We start from the raw sequence: 18,437 nt of genomic DNA, 5'->3' as shown, positions 1-18,437 counted from the left end.
AATCCTCTCCTTAAAATGCTGGACAGCCAACATCTGGTTATCACTCAATATTTCTGATTAGAAAATGTTTTATTTATTTGGAAGCAGTTTTATGGAAGTAGCAAAGTATAGGACATTTTAAAAATCACTTGCGTGCCTGTGTGAGATGGTCACAGCTGTGCTCCCTCATTCCACAGAAACATGGCCTGCAGACACATTTGCATAGAGTCCCAATAAGCAACTGCCACACACCCCCAGATGGCCGATTTGATCATAGGACACGGACGCAGGATGATAGTGAGGTTCTCTTTCCCTTTCACTGCTCCTAACACAGCAAACCTCCAGCCAGAACAGCAAAAACACCAAAGGAACAGCCCGCTCCTGCCAGGCACCCCCACCTCCCCTACCCCACCTCCATCTGCCAATGCCGACCTTCCAAACCAGACCTCCCTTGGGCACCTGCTGGGAGATCCAAGCAGGAATCATTAGCACAGCTCAGGGCACCTCGGAGATTTTCAACTCTCCCAATCATCCCAAACTCCCCGGCTTGGTTCACCCAGGCTTTTGATTCTCTACCTCCATCTGACCAAAAGGCAACCCTGCACTTCTGAGGTCCTCACCTGTTGAGGGGGAGAGTGAGTAGATGGGAGCGGAGGCGTTACCATTTTCAAATATACATTTTTTTCCAAGAAAATTATATCATTTATTGATTGCACATGATAATGAGTGATACACAAGCTTCATTCCCATCCATAATTTTATCTGGTCAAATATACTTTGAAATGTGGGATTCAAAGAGATGGACATGTTCTGGATATATGGTCCTTTAAATGCTGTATGGGTCTTTAAAAAACTGCTTTCTGGAATGTATTTCATCAGAGGTTTATCTTACTATGCATCCCAGTTTAAGCCAGTATTTTTTTTTTTTCTTTCTTTTTTTTTTTTGAGACAGAGTCTCACTCTGTTGTCCAGGCTGGAATGCAGTGGCATCATCTTGGCTCACCACAGCCTCTGCCTCCCTGGTTCAAGCTATTCTCCTGTCTCAGCCTCCCAAGTAGCTGAAATTACTCGGGAGGCTGGTGGCCATGCACCACCATGCCCAGCTAATTTTTTTGTATTTTTAGTAGAGCTGGGGTTTCACCATACTGCCCAGGCTGGTCTCGAACTCTCGACCTCAGGTGATCTGCCCGCCTCTGCCTCCCAAAGTGCTGGGATTATAGGAGTGAGCCACCACACGCGGCCTATTCTTTTACAAGGTTTAAAGAAAATAATAATGCTTCTTATAACTTTGTATGGCTTCTGCTCTCCTTCCAACAACGTTGATGATTTGACACAGATCATAGGAGAAGAGACTGATGGAAGACCAGGGAGCTCCCAGCTCCTTATCATGACAGATACAGGCTCTCTGCCAGGCCATCCTGGCCACACTGATAGGGTCTGGCCACTGAGCCCTCTTTTTAAACACAGCTGAACAGTACACTGGGCCATGTTTCATTAGTCGTTCAGTACAACTGGAATCTCAAAGTGACCAAGCTATCCTACTTGCCACAGAGCTGGGGCACACATGCAAAACAACCTCCCCAGCAAACTGAAAGGAAAAAGAGAGCATACTTAGCATTGAAAAGTAACTCTGACTCAGTAGTTAAAGGACTTAAACTCCATCGGTGATCTGGGACACCGATGCTGCTCAAACAACCCAGTGACCGGTGGTCACAGCACCAGTGCCCTGGGGTGATGTGAACAGGGCCTTCTGCTCAAGGCCATGCGGACATGCCCTGAGCCCTCTGCATTATTTGGCTCTCCGTATCCTAACGGGTAAGCAAGGACTTCTGCTGCCTCAACGCTTAGGTGGTTAGGTGGCTGTCCTCTGCCCTGCCTCTGTCCTCTAACTGATTTCCAGTGTGAAGGACTTGGGCAGCACAGTCGGAGGAAACGGCCTTCAATGACTAGCCTGTATATCTGCTTGGCAAAACTCCGACTTCTGGAAAAAACAGGGGACTGGTTTTGTCTTCCCTCCACATGGTACAAAACCTTCATTTCCTGGAGATCAGCAGCAGTGTGGCTGATGGCTACCAGGGAGGTGTTTTCCAGAAAGATACGACTTTGACATAATATAAGCTAAATTTTGTCCCACCAGCTTGTATGTTTTTACTTTAACAATCCACCAGCATCTCATTATTTCAGACCTGGCTTCTAGTTATGAGGCCTTTTCATCAAATGTCCTCATGAAACCTGGCCCCTGGCTTACCTTGGGATTGGTTCGCTGCTGCAGCCTCCTCTCTTCCCTCTCTCTCTGCAGCCGCTCAAACTCCTCTCGAATTTCAGCAGGGGTTCTTCTCCTTTCCACAACCTATGCACAGAATCAAGATGGGAAGACAGCTGAGGACCCAGGAGGTAAGGGAAACGTACACAAAGAGCTGCAGTTATTGATTTTGGTGTGTGCATGCTGCCTAGGGTCCGGCCACAGCCTTTCCCCAGGAAGGACCCCAAACCATGAGTTCCACCATCCGATGGCTCAGGCCTGGGTGAGGGAGAGCTCACTGCCCTCCTGGCCCTTCCCAAGGTTGAAATGAGTTTTCACTCCGCTCTCCAGAGTGACTTAAACATTCTTTATTTTAGCAACTTATCTCTGAGGCTGCAGAAATCTTACAAGGAAAATGTCACCTTATGAATTTCTTTTTTTTTTGTTTGTTTTTGAGACGGAGTCTCGCTCTGTCACCCAGGCTGGAGTGCAGTGGCATGATCTCAGCTCACTGCAACCTTCACCTCCTGGGTTCAAGCAATTTTCCTGCCTCAGCCTCCCAAGTAGCTGGAATTACAGGCACCTGCCACCACATCTGACTAATTTTTGTATTTTTAGTAGAGATGGCGTTTCACCATGTTGGCCAGGTTGGTCTCGAACCCCTGACCTGAGGTAATCCCCTCACCTCGGCCTCCCAAAGTGCTGGGATTACAGGCGTGAGCCACTGCGCCAGGCCGGAATACCTTATTTTCTCAGATTTGACATTACTCTGCATCCCCGAGTTTAATGAGGACTGCTGTGTGGTACCTGAGTATTGTTACGCCAGCCTATAACTGACAGCCCACATTCTAAGGTTCATATACTGTTATAAGAAGAAGAGTCCCATGATTCTGAAAACACTCAGACCCACCAGACATGGCGGCTCATGCCTGCAATCCCAGCACTTTGGGAGGCTGATGTGGGAGGATCCTTTTGAGGCCAAGAGTTTGAGGCCAACCTGGGCAACACAGCAAGATCTCATTTCTACAACAACAGAATAAAAACACCCAGACCCGACAGCTCGAGATCCTTGGTCCAAGAAACTCAAAAGGAGTCTCTAGCGATTGTCTCAGACCACTAGGGAGAGCCAGCTTGCCTTCGTCTTGATATTTAACATTTGTTATCTGAGATTCATTAGGAAATTTACACTATGAAATTTAAGGTAGGTCGGCACAGTGGCAGAAAGAAAAAAGAAAATAAGGTATTCCAGGCCTGGCGCAGTGACTCACACCTGTAATCCCAGCACTTTGGGAGGCCGAGGCGGGTGGATCACCTGAGGTCAGGAGTTTGAGACCAGCCTGGCCAACATGAAGAAACCCTGTCTCTACTAAAAATACAAAACATTAGCCGGGCGTGGTGGCGGGTGCCTGTAATCCCAGCTACTTGGGAGGTTGAGGCAGGACAATCACTTGAACCCCGGAGGCGGAGTCTGCAGTGAGCCAAGATCACGCCATTGCACTCCAGCCTGGGCAACATGAGCAACAAACTCCGTCTTAAAAAAAAAAAGAAAAGAAAAGAAAAGAAGGTATTCCAATTCCAGCTCAGCCCTCCTTAGCTGGTCATGAAAGGAAGACCATCTACTCGACATTTCAAAGAAGTGGAAAGGCCACTGTGAAAGAGGCAACCGCACTGCACGATTTCTAAGGGTCCTGTTCATGGTGTGAAATTGTGTGCACCGGTGAGAAACACACAGTGTGGGAAGAGGACAGAAAAAGTGGTTACTCTTTTTCTATCACGACCAGATGGATGGGGGAGGGGGCAGGGGTGTACGAAAGCAGATTCCGCCCATCGGTGGGAGAAATACAGGGGAGTCTTGAGTTGCTGCTCACAGACTATCTAAAAAGGTGTGATGTGAGAAAGTTTCCTTGGAAATGTCACGTTTCAAAAAATAATTTTTTTTTTTTTTTTGAGACAGAGTCTTGCTTTGTCACCCAGGCTGGAGTGCGGTGGCGCGATCTCAGCTCACTGCAAGCTCCGCCTCCCCGGTTCACGCCATTCTCCTGCCTCAGCCTCCTGAGTAGCTGGGACTACAGGCGTGCGCCACCATGCCCAGCTAATTTTTTTTTGTATTTTTTAGTAGAGACGGGGTTTCACCGTGTTAGCCAGGATGGTCTCGATCTCCTGACCTCGTGATCCACCCGCCCAAATTATTTTTAAAAATACAAGCTTATAGCAAAAAATCAATAGAACAGAAGGATAGGAAATAAAAAGTATGCGACTCCCCTTACCCATATTCCCTCTTCTCACACTCATCTCACACTCATCATCTCACACTCATCTCACAGGCTCACACTCATCTCACACTCATCTCACAGGCTCACACTCATCTCACAGGCTCACACTCATCATCTCACAGGCTCACACTCTTCTCACAGGCTCACACTCATCTCACAGGCTCACACTCATCTCACACTCATCTCACAGGCTCACATCATCTCACAGGCTCACACTCATCTCACACTCATCTCACAGGCTCACACTCATCTCACACTCATCTCACAGGCTCACACTCATCATCTAACAGGCTCACACTCATCTCACAGGCTCACACTCATCATCTCACAGGCTCACACTCTTCTCACAGGCTCACACTCATCATCTCACAGGCTCACACTCTTCTCACAGGCTCACACTCATCATCTCACAGGCTCACACTCATCTCACAGGCTCACACTCATCATCTCACAGGCTCACACTCATCATCTCACAGGCTCACACTCATCTCACAGGCTCACACTCATCATCTCACAGGCTCACACTCATCTCACAGGCTCACACTCATCATCTCACAGGCTCACACTCATCTCACAGGCTCACACTCAATTTTTTTATATCTCTTCCTAATTCTCTATGCATGCGTATGTACCTACATATGTGCCCATGTGCACACGCACACACACATACACACATTCAATATAAATATTACAGGCTTTGTGCAACTTGATTTTATTTTTCAACAAATAAAAAAAAACCACACAAAAACTCATCCAAAAAAGTCCTAGGAACTTGTCCACTACTTTAAACATTAAAAATAGTGAAAACATTTTCCTCTCTAATAACCCAATATAAATCAATAATTACTAAAAAGGGGGAAGTGGTTCTTTTTAAGGAAGCTTTAAAATAAAAAGATTGTTAAAATCATCCAAGAATAAACTAAAGGTCCTAAGTGGCGTGACAGTGATTGCTCCGTGACCTCGCAAGGGCATTCTGGGTTCTATTTCGTGAACAAGATGCGTTCCCGCTGCCCAGGCTTAAAATCATCGAGGGCGCGTCACCTATCTACAGCACTCTCACTTTCCAATACCACCCGTCCTGACATAGACAAAAGCAAGGTACAATTTTTCAAAGTTTCCATTATCTTCTCAATCTCATGTCAGCCCCTCCCTGCATCAGAAGAAAATAAAAATGAAAGAGCTTCAGGGAAATGTAGGTAATCAACTATTCCATGTAAGTTTGAAGATCCAGAAAATATGCTTTAAAATACTTTAAAAATTATTCATGACTTTACAGCCCAATTCAGTGGACCTGGACCTGACTGTGGAGCCACATTTTCTCTGGACCCAGCGGATGGTGACTTAAGTGACCATCCCAAGGACAAGGAGGTCTAAGTGTGAGGCTGTCTGAATGCAGACAGTTCCTCTACGTAGCCCAGAGGACGCAGGATGTTCCAATCTGGATAAAGAGATTTGATTTGATTTGATTGATTGATTTATTTGAGACAGAGTCTTGCTCAATTTATTTATTTATTTATTTGAGACGGAGTCTTGCTCTGTTGCTAAGGCTGGAGTGCAGTGGTGCGATCTCGGCTCACTGCAAGCTCCACCTCCTGGGTTCACACCATTCTCCTGCCTCAGCCTCCTGAGTAGCTGGGACTACAGGCGCCCGCCAACACGCCCGGCTAATTTTTTGTATTTTTTTAAGTAGAGACGGGGTTTCACCGTATTAGCCAGGATGGTCTTGATCTCCTGACCTCATGATCCACCTGCCTTGGCCTCCCAAAGTGCTGGAATTACAGGCGTGAGCCACTGCGCCTGGCCATTTTTTTTTTTTTTTTTTGAGATGGAGTCTCGCTCTGTCACCCATGCTGGAGTGCAGTGGTGCAATTTCAGCTCACTGCAAACTCCACCTCCTGGGTTAACACCATTCTCCTGCCTCAGCCTCCTGAGTAGCTGGGACTACAGGCGCCCGCCACCACGCCTGGCTAATTTTTTTTTGTATTTTTAGTAGAGACGGGGTTTCACCATGTTAGCCAGGATGGTCTCAATCTCCTGACCTCGTGATCCACCCACCTCGGCCTCCCAAAGTGCTGGGATTAGAGGCGTGAGCCACCACGCCCGGCGATATTTTATTTAATTTTAATATTTTATTTTTTTGAGACAGAGTCTTGCTTTGTCGCCCAGGCTGGAGTGCAGTGGTGCGATCTCAGCTCACTGCAACTTCCGCTTCCAGGATTCAAGCAATTCTCCTGCCTCAGCCTCCCGAGTAGCTGGGACTACAGGTTTGTGCCACCATACCCAGCTAGTTTTTTTATCTTTAGTAGAGATAACATTTCACCATGTTGGCCAGGCTGGTCTTGAACCCTGACCTCAAGTGATTCACCTGCCTTGACTTCCCAAAGTGCTGGGATTACAGGTGTGAGCCACTGCGCCCGGCCTGGATAGAAATTTTATAATTGAGTGTTCTATTCAACAGGATATTAGTTTTAAAAAATGCAGATTTTAATGAAAGTTTGATTCTCCATAACTTTAATCAGTGACATAAGCAAGCCCATGAATATGCCCATATACTACTATTTTTTTCAGAAACAGGTTTGCAAGCTGCTGAGAATTAAAATCCTGGACTCAAACCCTGTAGGAGAAAACAAAACAAAACAAAACCTGGAAAGTGTGAGGCTTCACAAAGGCTGCAGCAGGAAAAGATTCATTTTCAGGAATTTTAGCTGTTTAATCTTTGAAGACTGAACTAACAGCTGAAAATTACTTTCTCTCTGTTACATTCTGTGATGAATTACAAAGGCAAATAATCCAAAGGTGGCAGATCATTCCATTTTTAGTCATATTTTACACAAGTTTTGCAAATAGTTGGTGCATAATCAGAGCTAACAGCAAAGCCAAAATGGCCAGCCTTTCTGGAGCGGTGAAGACACTTAGCAGGGCAGGGCACTTCATTCTCAGCTCCCACAGGCCTCTACCAGCCTTGATGATTTATATCTTCCTTTAAACAGAATACATGATGCCAGAGAGGGGAACAGGACTAAGCCAGCTGTGAGCTGCTCTTCTCCTTATCAGCAACCCTTACAGACAGAGGCATCTGGGAACATAGTATCCAAAGCTGCATGACAGTTGATAAATACCAGACATTTTCAATGTTTCCCATGGACAGAGTGTATCACATGCAGCTCATGAATCCATATAACTGCTGTTCACCGGAGCATTCACCAACTAGGTCTATCCCTATGCTAACCAGAAAACTGACTGAGCGGCCAGGTGCAGTGGCTCACCTGAGGTCATGTGTTTGAGACCAGCCTGGCCAACATGGCAAAACCCTGTCTCTACTAAAAATACAAAATTTTGCTGGGCGTGGTGGCGGGCGCCTATAATCCCAGCTACTCGGAAGGCTGAGGGAGGAGAATCCCTTGAACCTAGGAGGCAGAGGTTGCACTGAACGGAGATCGTGTCACTTCACTCCAGCCTGGGTGAAAGAGCGAAACTCCATGTCAAAAAAAAAAAAAAAAAAGAGAAAAGAAAACCGACTCAGCCCAGGAGTTCCAGACCAACCTGGGCAACATAGTGAGACCCCATCTCTGTAACAAAAAAACCACCACCAAGAAGACTGACTTTATTGATGAAAGGAATGAGGAGATACCCAAAAGCTAGGTGGCATAATGGAAGGAGGACAGACAGGACCTCAAACCTCCTGGGAGACCTCAGGCAAGTCACCTTTCTAAGCTTCAGTTTCCCTGCTATAAAATGAGGAGGGTTAAGCGACATCATTTGAAAAGTGTTATCTGGTTCTAGCTAGTAAACTTTTTATTCTGGGGTAATTTTAGAAAATTATTTAGAAACGCTACAACAACAGTACAGAAATTTCTAGTATAGCCTGCACCCAGGTTCCCCCAATGTTAGCACCCTATATAACCATGGAAGATCTCTCAAATCTCAGAAACCAACATTAATACATTTCTACTAATTAAACCTAGGGTTCAGATTTCACTAGATTTTCTATGAACATCCTTTTTCTGTTCCAGGATCCAATCCAAGATTCCACGTTGCATTTAGACATGAGGTGTCCTTAGTCTTCTCTGCTCTGTGACAGTTCTAAACCTTTGCTAGTTTTTCATGATCTTGACCATATCACTGCTTTTAATACAGGCTGACTTTCTCATATACTATAAAACCGATGTCAGAGACAGGGAAAAGTAAAATATAAATAATGTAAAGGACCGCAGACAAAAACCAAACTGCAGATGATCTGGGCCAAAGGATGCAACTCTGGGTGTAATCTAACATCTGAAAGTGACATCTGCAGGAGATGAGTTACGTGGTTTCCACGGCAGTTGCCAGCCATTACCAGAATCAACACTGTCAAAGCATTCACAATTCAAGGTTAGATTTTTGCCATTCTGAAAAAATGATCAGTTTCGTTTTCAATGCGGATATCTGCACAAACATCACTAACCAACCTCAAGAAGTAAACAGTATGGCTGATTTTATAAGTTGGGAATGGTTACATCTCATTCCTTGGGAATCCTCCCAAAGAATAACAGTCTCTAGAAGCCTTAAAAAAAAAGTGGGGGGGGGCGCTGGGGACGGTGGCTCACATTTGTAATCCCAGCACTTTGGAAGGCCAAGGCAGGAGGATCACCTGAGGTCAGGAGTTCGAGACCAGCTTGGCCAACATGGTGACACTCTGTCTCTACCAAAAATACAAAAATTAGCCAGGCATAGTAGTGCGCACCTGTAATTCCAGCTACTCGGGAAGCTGAGGCAGGAGAATCACTTGAACCCTGGAGGCAGAGGCTGCAGTGAGCCAAGATCATGCCACTACACTCAGCCTGGGCAACACAGCAAGACTCCGTCTCAAAAAATAAAAATAAAAAAATTAGCGGGGCGTGGTGATGCATGCCTGTAGTCTCAGCTACTTGGGAGGCTGAGGTGGGAGGATGGCCTGAGCTGGGAGGTCGAAACTGCAGTAAGCCACCATCATGCCACTACGCTCTAGCCTGGGTGACAAAGTGAGACTGTCTCAAAAAAAAAAAAAAAAAAAAAGACTGAAAATTTATCTAATGACTGACAACTGGGCCAGTATTTTGTACATTCTAAAGAAGCTCCAGTGGGTTGGGGAATGATTTCTAGCTGGTGCAGTGCTTTGAGATCTTTGGATTAAAGGCATAAGACACTCAGGATACCAACAATCAATGCCCTTCACCCTTCACTGACTACCCATATGGTAGACTAATAAATATGTGGTAAATGGATACCCTTCAGCAATTGAAGAGTTTAATAGTCTAAAAATACCAGCAACAGCATGAAAGGAATACAGCTTCCTCCCTGCAGTGAAAGCTATTATTGCAGTGAGAGAATCCTCATATGGAACAATCCATCCAGCTGTAGGAATTCCTTGAAGGAATGCTGACGCCAGCTTCGTGGAATGTGCTTGAGTTCAATGAGACTTTCTGTGTATTATGAATAATGGGCTCAATTTTCCTATTGGATGTTAAGCACTAATACATCTCTGAGTAAATATCTGGGGAGGTATCTTCATTTAGTTTTCTTTGAAGGCATTTTTATCTTGCAGCGAAAGCTTAGTATCCACATGAAAAAAAAAAAAAAGCCAATTCTGATCCATGAGAACCTGACTTCCTTAGTTTACTAAAAAAATATGAAAATAATGTTTAACCACTTGCCACCCACGACTGTGCACATATTTTTATTTTCATTTATTTATTTCATTTTTTATTTTTTGAGACACAGTCTCACTGTCACTCAGGATGGAGTGCAGTGGTGTGATCATGGCTCACTGAAACCTCAACCTCCTTGGGCTCAAGCAATCCTCCCACCTCAGTCTCCCAAGAAGTAGGATTACAGGCACTCGCCACCATGCCTGGTTAAGTTTTTCATTTTTTATCACTTGTAGAGATGCGATCTCACTGTGTTGCTCCAGCTGGTCTCGAACTCCTGAGCTCAAGTGATCCTCCTGTGTCAGCCTTTGAAAGTGCTGGAATTACAGGTGTGAGCCACTGCACCCAGCCCTACATATTTGTATAACCACCATTTTGTGTGTGGATTTGCTTTGTTTCTAATGGGAAGATAATCTGGTTTGATGAGAGGAAACCATACAATATTTTATCAGCAGACCCCAGTGCTCCACTGATTGGGATAATGCTGCTGGGGACTAAAAACCTAGTCTTTGAAGAGGGAATATGTAATGAAGTCCTACAGCTTTTCAGTGACTCCAACTGCTGACTTGAAAAATTGTAGCCAACCTACATCTTAAAAAAACAAAGAAGCTTTAAGGAGTGTATAAAGAGTGAGGGGGAAATTGAATAAATACAACAGAATTCTATTTTCCTTTTTGGATGAGAAAATGCTAAGTTATTTGGCTTAATACCTAGCTGCAATGAACCAATGCGACAGGAAGCACTGCTATTCCCATCAAGCCAGAGGCCAAATACCAACTGCCCACTGGAGCCAGGAGGACATGCAGATGAGAAGAGCCAGACATAATGCAAGGGGGAGTGGTGGGGACTGGGACAAATTGGACAGCCCAGCCCCATCTGAAGGGCAAGGGCTCCTCAGATCCAGTGTTATCAGATCTTCAGACGTTTCAAGAAAAGACAGAAGACTGAATTATCATGCAGAACCTCCCAGGTTTGAAATCTTAGCAACTAGAATTCACTGTGTGAGGCAATCAAAAAATGGCAACAGGCTGGGCGTGGTGGCTCACACCTGTAATCCCAGCGCTTTGGGAGGCTGAGGTGGGAGGGTAGAATGAGGCTAGGAGTTTGAGACCAGCCTGGGCAACATAGCAAGACCCCATCTCTACAAAAAATTAAAAAACTAGCTAGGCATGGTGGTGTGTGCCTGTAGTTGCAGCTACTTGGGAGGCTGAGGTGGGAGACTCACTTGAGCCCGGGAGGTTGAGGCTGCAGTGAGCCGTGATGGCACCAATGCACTGCAGCCTGGGCGACAGAGCATGCGCGTGCTCTCTCACAAACACACACACGCACACCAAAAAAGGCTATTAGTGGAATATGGCCCACAAGCCGCCAATATGAAGCAGTAGTGGAAAGGCAGGAAAGGAAACAGGATCCTCTTTTGCTTTTCTTCCACTCCTCATCTGAAGGCCTTTACAAGGCTTTGATGCTAGAACTGGAAGAGACAGGCACGCATGCTTGAGACTAAACATTGAATGAACTTTGGTCAGGTGTGGTGGCTCATGCCAGTTATCCCAGCACTTTGGGAGGCCGAGGTGGGCGGATCATCTGAGGTCAGGAGTTCGAGACCAGCCTGACCAACATGGAGAAACCCTGTCTCTACTACAAATACAAAATCAGCCGGGTGTGGTGGCGCATGCCTGTAATCCCGGCTACTTAGGAAGGCTGAGGCAGGAAACCACTTGAACCGGGGGAGGCAGAGGTTGTGGTGAGCCAAGATTGCACCACTGCTCTCCAGCCTGGGCAACAAGAGTGAAACTCAGTCTCAAAAAAAAAAAACATTGAAGGAACTTCAAGGGAAATCTTACATGATGGTGAAAACATAACTCAATGAAGGTCAATTCAATGTTATTAACAAACTAGCAAAATTTATTGGGCATCAGAACCCAGTTTCTTTCTTTTTTTGTGAGACAAGGTCTTGCTCTGCTGCCCACGTTACAGTGTAGTGGCGTGATCATAGCTCACTGCAGCCTCAACCTCCTGTGCTCAAGTGATTCTCCCATCTCAGCCTCCTGAATAGCTGGGAATACAGGTGTGCTCCACCAAGCCTGCCTAATTTTTTAAAAAAATGTTTTGTAGAGACAGGGTCTTGCTATGTTTCTCAGGCTGATCTCAACTCCTGGCCTCATGTGATCCTCCCAGCCTGGCTCCCCAGAGTGTTAGGATTACAGGTGTAAGCCACTTTGCCTGGGTCGGAACAAAGTTTCTTTAATGATACCTATATATCCCTGTAGCAACTTAGAGTTTCACAATTAATCTTCATATTCATTTTTCAGATAGTAACATGGAAGCACTAGTAGCCCAATGACTTGCCCAAGGCTCTACTGCTAATCAGTGGCAGTGTGAAAGCAAACAAATTGTCTGGATTTTAGTGACTGCTCTCCCACAGCATGGCTGCCCAGGGCGACACATTTGCTATATATTTTGTTTCACTCATCACATTTGACAAAGCTTGAATATTATAATACATGAGAATTGAAAGGGTCATTACAGGCAATGCAACCCCGGCAACTCTGCTTCCATTGTGCTCACGTGCATAACATACTCCCATCTGAAATATTTCTTCACCACAATTATTCAGAACTGAGGTGTAGAGAGGCACAGAACTGTGGAGGGTGGAAGGGAGTGTATGTGGAGACAGAACTGCACCCTTGAAGAAATCGTCTCCCATCAACCCCCTGCTCCGCTTGCTCCTGCCCCACACCTGGGTTAAAAACTACTGGTCCAGTCCATCCCTCTTCCATTTTACTTGACAGGTTAGGAAACGAAAGACAACTCAGATGAGTGGCTGGCCCAAGTTCAGAGTTACAAAGTGGCAAAGCCAAGTCCAGAACTCAACCTCTAAAATGAAAATACAGGGCAAGGAAGGGGGCTCTAATGGTTTTGAATATTCCCAAAGACATTATTACGGATTGCAGGGTTTTGGGGAGATGTTCTGTAACTGTTTAATGACTTTTCTGGGACACCAGACGCGGTTTCTCTTACCTCCCATCCTTCCATTTCCAGTCCTCTCTTCCCATATATATCATAGATGGCCCTGGTTTGGGGGTCACTAAGCACTGCAAATTAAAAATTAAACATGTTCATAAAATATAAAATTCACCTTCAGTCCTTCCTGAGAACACTGACGTCATTAGGTAAGCCCATCTTCTGTTCTTCCTGTCTGATCACAATCTTCCTAGAGACCCCTTTCATTTTCTACACATCTTTCCTCCCAACTGCTTTTTTGATTCAACCTAGGATTTGTTTATTGACTTATTGACTGACAGAGTCCTTCTCTGTTGTCCTGGCTGGAGTGCAGTGGTAAGATCATAGCTCACTGCAGCCTTGAATTCCTGGGCTTAACTAATCCTCCCGCTCTAGCTTCCCAAGCAGCTGGGATTACAGGTGTGTGCCACCATGCCCAGCTAATTTATTTTTTGTAGAGATGGGGTCTCACTATGTTGCCTAGGCTGATCTCAAATGATTCTCTTGCTTTGGCCTTGCAAAGTGCTGGGATTACAGGTGTCAGCCACTTCACCCAGCTAATGTAGGATATGTTTAAAGGTGGCTACAAATGAGAAAAGTCAGATTTTCCAGTACCCAAGTTACTCTTGATTGGAAGGTACAGGTACAAGGTGTACAAGGTGCACCATGCAGGAAGCGGCACTGGCTCCTGCATTGGGAAAGGACATGAACATTGTTTTTAAAATAATTTGGTAAATTTCTGCCACGGTGTATAAAAGTACACTGACTTGAAAGAGTGGGTTCCAGTTTCTAAAGAAGCTTGCTATAAAAGTAGAAACAGGCTCAGATACTAGAAAAAGCTGATTTGTTATTTACTCTATAGAGTTCTGTTAACTCCAAAGACAGGCTACATTTCTTCTGTGCACCTCTCCTCTCTATTTGTAAATAATTTTAAAAGACAAAAACACCTCTTACCACGTTGTTAGCCACATCACCCAAAGTACATCAGAAAAGGATTTCTCAGCTAAGGGTGAGGGCTGCTCAAATGATATCCCAACTGAACGATATCCCAACTGAACTCAAATGTCAGCAAGGCCAATGGTCATTCTCTTCCCCCTCTGCTTCACCAATTTCTGCCAAGACCTTTGGGTCTCTTCCCCCGACAGTTCCCATATATTTGTAGGCCTAATTTAAAAACCACATAAATGATCCTATGCATAATCAAATCTAATGGGAAAGGAAGAAATGCTGGCCCCTGGAAAACACAGGAGCCAAACTTGTGTTCCTCTCCAGCATTTAATAAGGAATTATTCACTCACTATTTTACCTGAGTCTCCCTTTAGGCTAAACATGAGGCCAGGTCTGCTGTTGTGGCACTTTCACTAGCACTGCTAGGGTTTTTCTTTAACTCTTCCCCAGGTCTCCAACACAATACAAGCAAACTATGTGGCTAATTTAGACAACAGTAAAATTAATGCACCCATTTAGGTAACAGAATACAATAAAAAGAACAGGCTACTCTTCACAACCGCCATGCAAATGATCTGAATAGAGTTAAATTTGGTAATGACACTATACCGACTGTACACATTTATCACACACTGCAGCCTGATTTTCACTGGCCATTAAAATCTAACTTTTTGGTAAAACTACAAAGTGAAAAACACTACAAGCTATTACGTATACAGTGAGATGACTTTATGATTTTATAAAGAAACACATTATCTAATTTTTGGTCTAAGGAGGAAATCACCAAATGGTTCTGGAACAAATAACTTATTGTACTTGATGTATATAACAGTGATTTAACATTTTTTTAAATTTAAATTTAAAAAATGGTGGTAAAATATACATATAATATTTACCATTTTAACCATTTTAAAGTATACGATTCAATAGCATTAAGTACATTTACAATGTTGTGTAACCATCATCACTCTCTATTTCCAGAACTTTTTGCCATCCCAAACAGAAGCTCTGTATCCGGTCGTGACTTTAATATTTTATAAACAAATATATCACAGAATGTTCTTTCTGACATACATAAGACATAAGTATAAAAATGTGAATCACTTGGTTCTATTTCCTAAAAGCCTTCTTAACATCATTTTCTTTCTTTTATTAGAACCGGTAACTGAATGCTTCAGAACCAATAAAATCACTTTTGGATGAAAAAATGTCCTTGTATCTTCTAACAAAAAAGAGAACAAAGAAACCTTCCCTGTAACGATCAGCCTTTTACCTATAAGAGTTCCCTTTAGAAGAAAACTGGTAAACGATTTAAAACTTGAGTATTCCCTTGCAATTGAGACTCTGTCTATTACTTCACCCAGTCTCTCATTTTCTACTTACTGGACACATATTGATTTCCAAAGCAAAATACTACTCTTTCAAAGGACCCTGTCAGTGAAAAGTACTAAACTAACCACCTGTTTTATATACCTCTAAGGACTCTCTTTTTCTATCCTCTACAAATTACACCTCCTAAAAATCGAATATCTGCTACCAGGATGTTTCTACAAAGTCCAGCCCTCCGCTGACCTTCATAAGCCTGGTGAACAAGGTTAAACAGTCGTTCTGCCTGTGACTTGAGCTCTGGGTCTCTGTGCTTGTCTGGATGGTAGAGCATACACAGCCTCCGGTAGGCAGCTTTCAGCTCTTCAGAAGAGGCCTAAAGAAAGAAAAATTCAATTAGAGAACAATCAATGCTACTTAAACATTATCATTATCAGAATCAGCCTTGAAATGGGGACCCATCAGCCACGTCCCAATGTGTTTGCTCTCGACATACAGGATGTAATGAAGTTAGGTTTATTACCTCAACAAGGCTTCTTTTTGCCAGTTAATAAAGTGATCAATTACGTACATCAATGGGGACTGGGTTTTGCTGGGAAGTGCTGCTATCCGATGAATGAACGTTTGGGTCTCTGGAATGGCTCAGTGTGCTCTGAGCTGAAACAAAAATGTCACAGAGACGTGCTAACTCTTTGACTTCAGTTATTTGAAGTAAATCATGCCAAGGCACTTTCAACAGAATAGGTTCAGGCAAAGAAAAGCTACATACCATTAGTCAGAAATGACATCAATTTAATGACATAACGAACATGAATCCTTGAAATTCAAAGACAAACTTGTAAGGCCCACGTGCACTCGAATGCAACCTCTAATTCCAGAAGGCAGCACATTCAGTGGCAGAAATGCTTCCCTAACCTGTAGTAACCAACCCTCCCCAAAACCCCCAGACCCCCTAAAAACCAAAAGGCATCAACTCTCCAATTCTACACAGAACATCCAAAGGGACGGCACAAGGCAGACGGGCTCTGGTGTGCTTTAACCACAGTGGGGGGCGGGTGCCAACGAGGCAAACCCACATTCACTGTGGCCTGCCTCACAGCCACCAAGAGGGTCTCTAGACAGGGCCCCTCAGAGGCCTTGGAACACTAGGCGGGCTATGTGGCTGGCCCTGCAGGTCTGCTTTTGGGAAGTGTTATGTTTGATTCTAGAGGCTATTTTGGCCTATCGGGGTGGTATTGGATGGGCAGTTCTACCCTTTGGTATATCAGTTAAAGAACATTTGATTTGGGGACATATCCCCACCATTTTGACAACTGAAGCACATTTCTGGGTCACTGACAACATGCTAGAGGGGCCCCAAAAATCTGCCAACTGAACAGAATAGGCCCAGGTCCCAGGAGGGGATGTGAGGATTGACAGTCCTCTAGGATGAGGGCCTGGAACACAGATCCTCAAAGAAAGAGGTCACACAGACATAGTTGGTCCTGGGACCATAATTACAAAAAAAAAAAAAAAAAGATGACCCTGTATTCTCTGTTACTTCCACAATTTTTCAATATCTTTCAGTCCCAGGACTAATGAGCTTCTTCACCAGCAAAAAAAGTACAATTTTACTGTACTTTAGTAATAATTTTTGGCCCAGAATCTAAATATTTTCTACAGGATTAAGTTATTCAGATGTTAGAAAGCCAGGGTATTTGTGCGAGTTTACCAGGGGTTCTAAACAAGGAATTCTGAAGGACTCCAAGAGGAAGACAATAAACGTGACTGGAAAGACGTGCAGAGGACATCGGCCCATCGGTCCCATGTGCCTGAGGGGGCAGCGGCAGTGGTGCTGGGGCCCGGGTTCTGCTCCCTCAAGCCCATCTCCTCAGCCCTAGACCAGGCTCAGGCCAGCTTCATCTGAGGAGTAGGTGATGGCGTGGGTGACCTCCAGGAGCCTTCTGGCTCTAACTTTACTGGATTCTGCTATCCAGAAAAGAAACAAGGCTGGACGCAGTGGTTGACACGTGTAGACTTAGCAATTTGGGAGGCGGAGGTGGGCAGATTGCTTGAGCCCAAAAGTTCAAGACTAGACTGGGTAACATGGCAAAACCCCATATCTACCAAAAATACAAAAATTACCTGGGTGTGGAGGCGCCTGCCTGTGGTCCTACCTGGAAGGCTGAGGTGGGAGGATCACCTGAGCCTGGGGAGGCTGAAGTTGCAGTGAGCTATGATTGCACCGCTGCACTCCAGCCTGGGTGACAGAGGGGGAAAAAAAACTAGCTAGACCCAAGACATTCAGCTTGCCCTTTAAAGCAGGCCACAGAGAGCTTCCCGCTGGTTTGGAGAGAGGCAACTCTGCTGCATGCCATTTTAAATCAGGAGCTCCTTGAAGGTTCCATGAACTACTGTGTCAGAATAGGGTCAAGGATCTTGCTGAATGAGCAGCTCCTGGCCTCTGAGAACTGGTGAGACCCCACTCCACAGCAAATCTCTTTCTCCCATCTTCCCTTTGGTGCAGCCTTCAGGGACAGCACTGCCAAACAGGGGCTGGCTGCCTGTCTTCCAGCCACGCCCATGTGGTTCGCTCTGGGGCAACACAGCCTTCCATTCTGCTGGTTGAGAATGCAGGTGTGGCAGTCAAACGGCCCATGTTCAGATGCAGGATCTGTCACTTCCAAGCTTTGTGACCACGGCAAGTGAGATTTCTGGCCTTTGGTCTTCTCCTCCATAAAAGGGGATGACAGCCCTTGCAGGGACGGTGTGAAAATGAAACCCGACAGTGACTATGAAGTGCTTCACACAGTGTCCAACACACAGCAAAAACTTAGGAATTATAGCTCCTTTAAGCCCCTTTCTGTTTCCTCACCTGCAAACTGTGGACAATAGTGCTTCTTTCTGAGTCTGAGGCATAATTGAGATAATACAAGCACGAATGCTTAACAATGTCCAGCTCATACTAGGACCATAACCACTTTTGTTATTACCATCATCACAATTAGTTGTGGTATCTTT

The 18,437-nt window shown here is 44.8% G+C and overlaps 1 protein-coding gene across 1 annotated transcript in view; it reads right to left on the bottom strand.

Annotated features, from left to right (window-relative positions):
* The window catches only part of DNAJC11 (DnaJ heat shock protein family (Hsp40) member C11), a 67,886-nt gene that overhangs the window by 31,480 nt on the left and 17,969 nt on the right, over positions 1-18,437 (bottom strand). Inside the window, 3 exon segments of the mRNA NM_001131873.1 lie at positions 2,228-2,329; positions 13,182-13,255; positions 15,684-15,813. Of these exon segments, the coding sequence (NP_001125345.1) occupies positions 2,228-2,329; positions 13,182-13,255; positions 15,684-15,813 (306 nt within the window).

Source organism: Pongo abelii, chromosome 1 (genome assembly GCF_028885655.2).
Source record: "Pongo abelii isolate AG06213 chromosome 1, NHGRI_mPonAbe1-v2.0_pri, whole genome shotgun sequence".
NCBI lineage: Eukaryota > Metazoa > Chordata > Mammalia > Primates > Hominidae > Pongo > Pongo abelii.
Note: the sequence above shows the minus strand (reverse complement) of the source record. Positions and strands in the feature narration are given on the sequence as shown.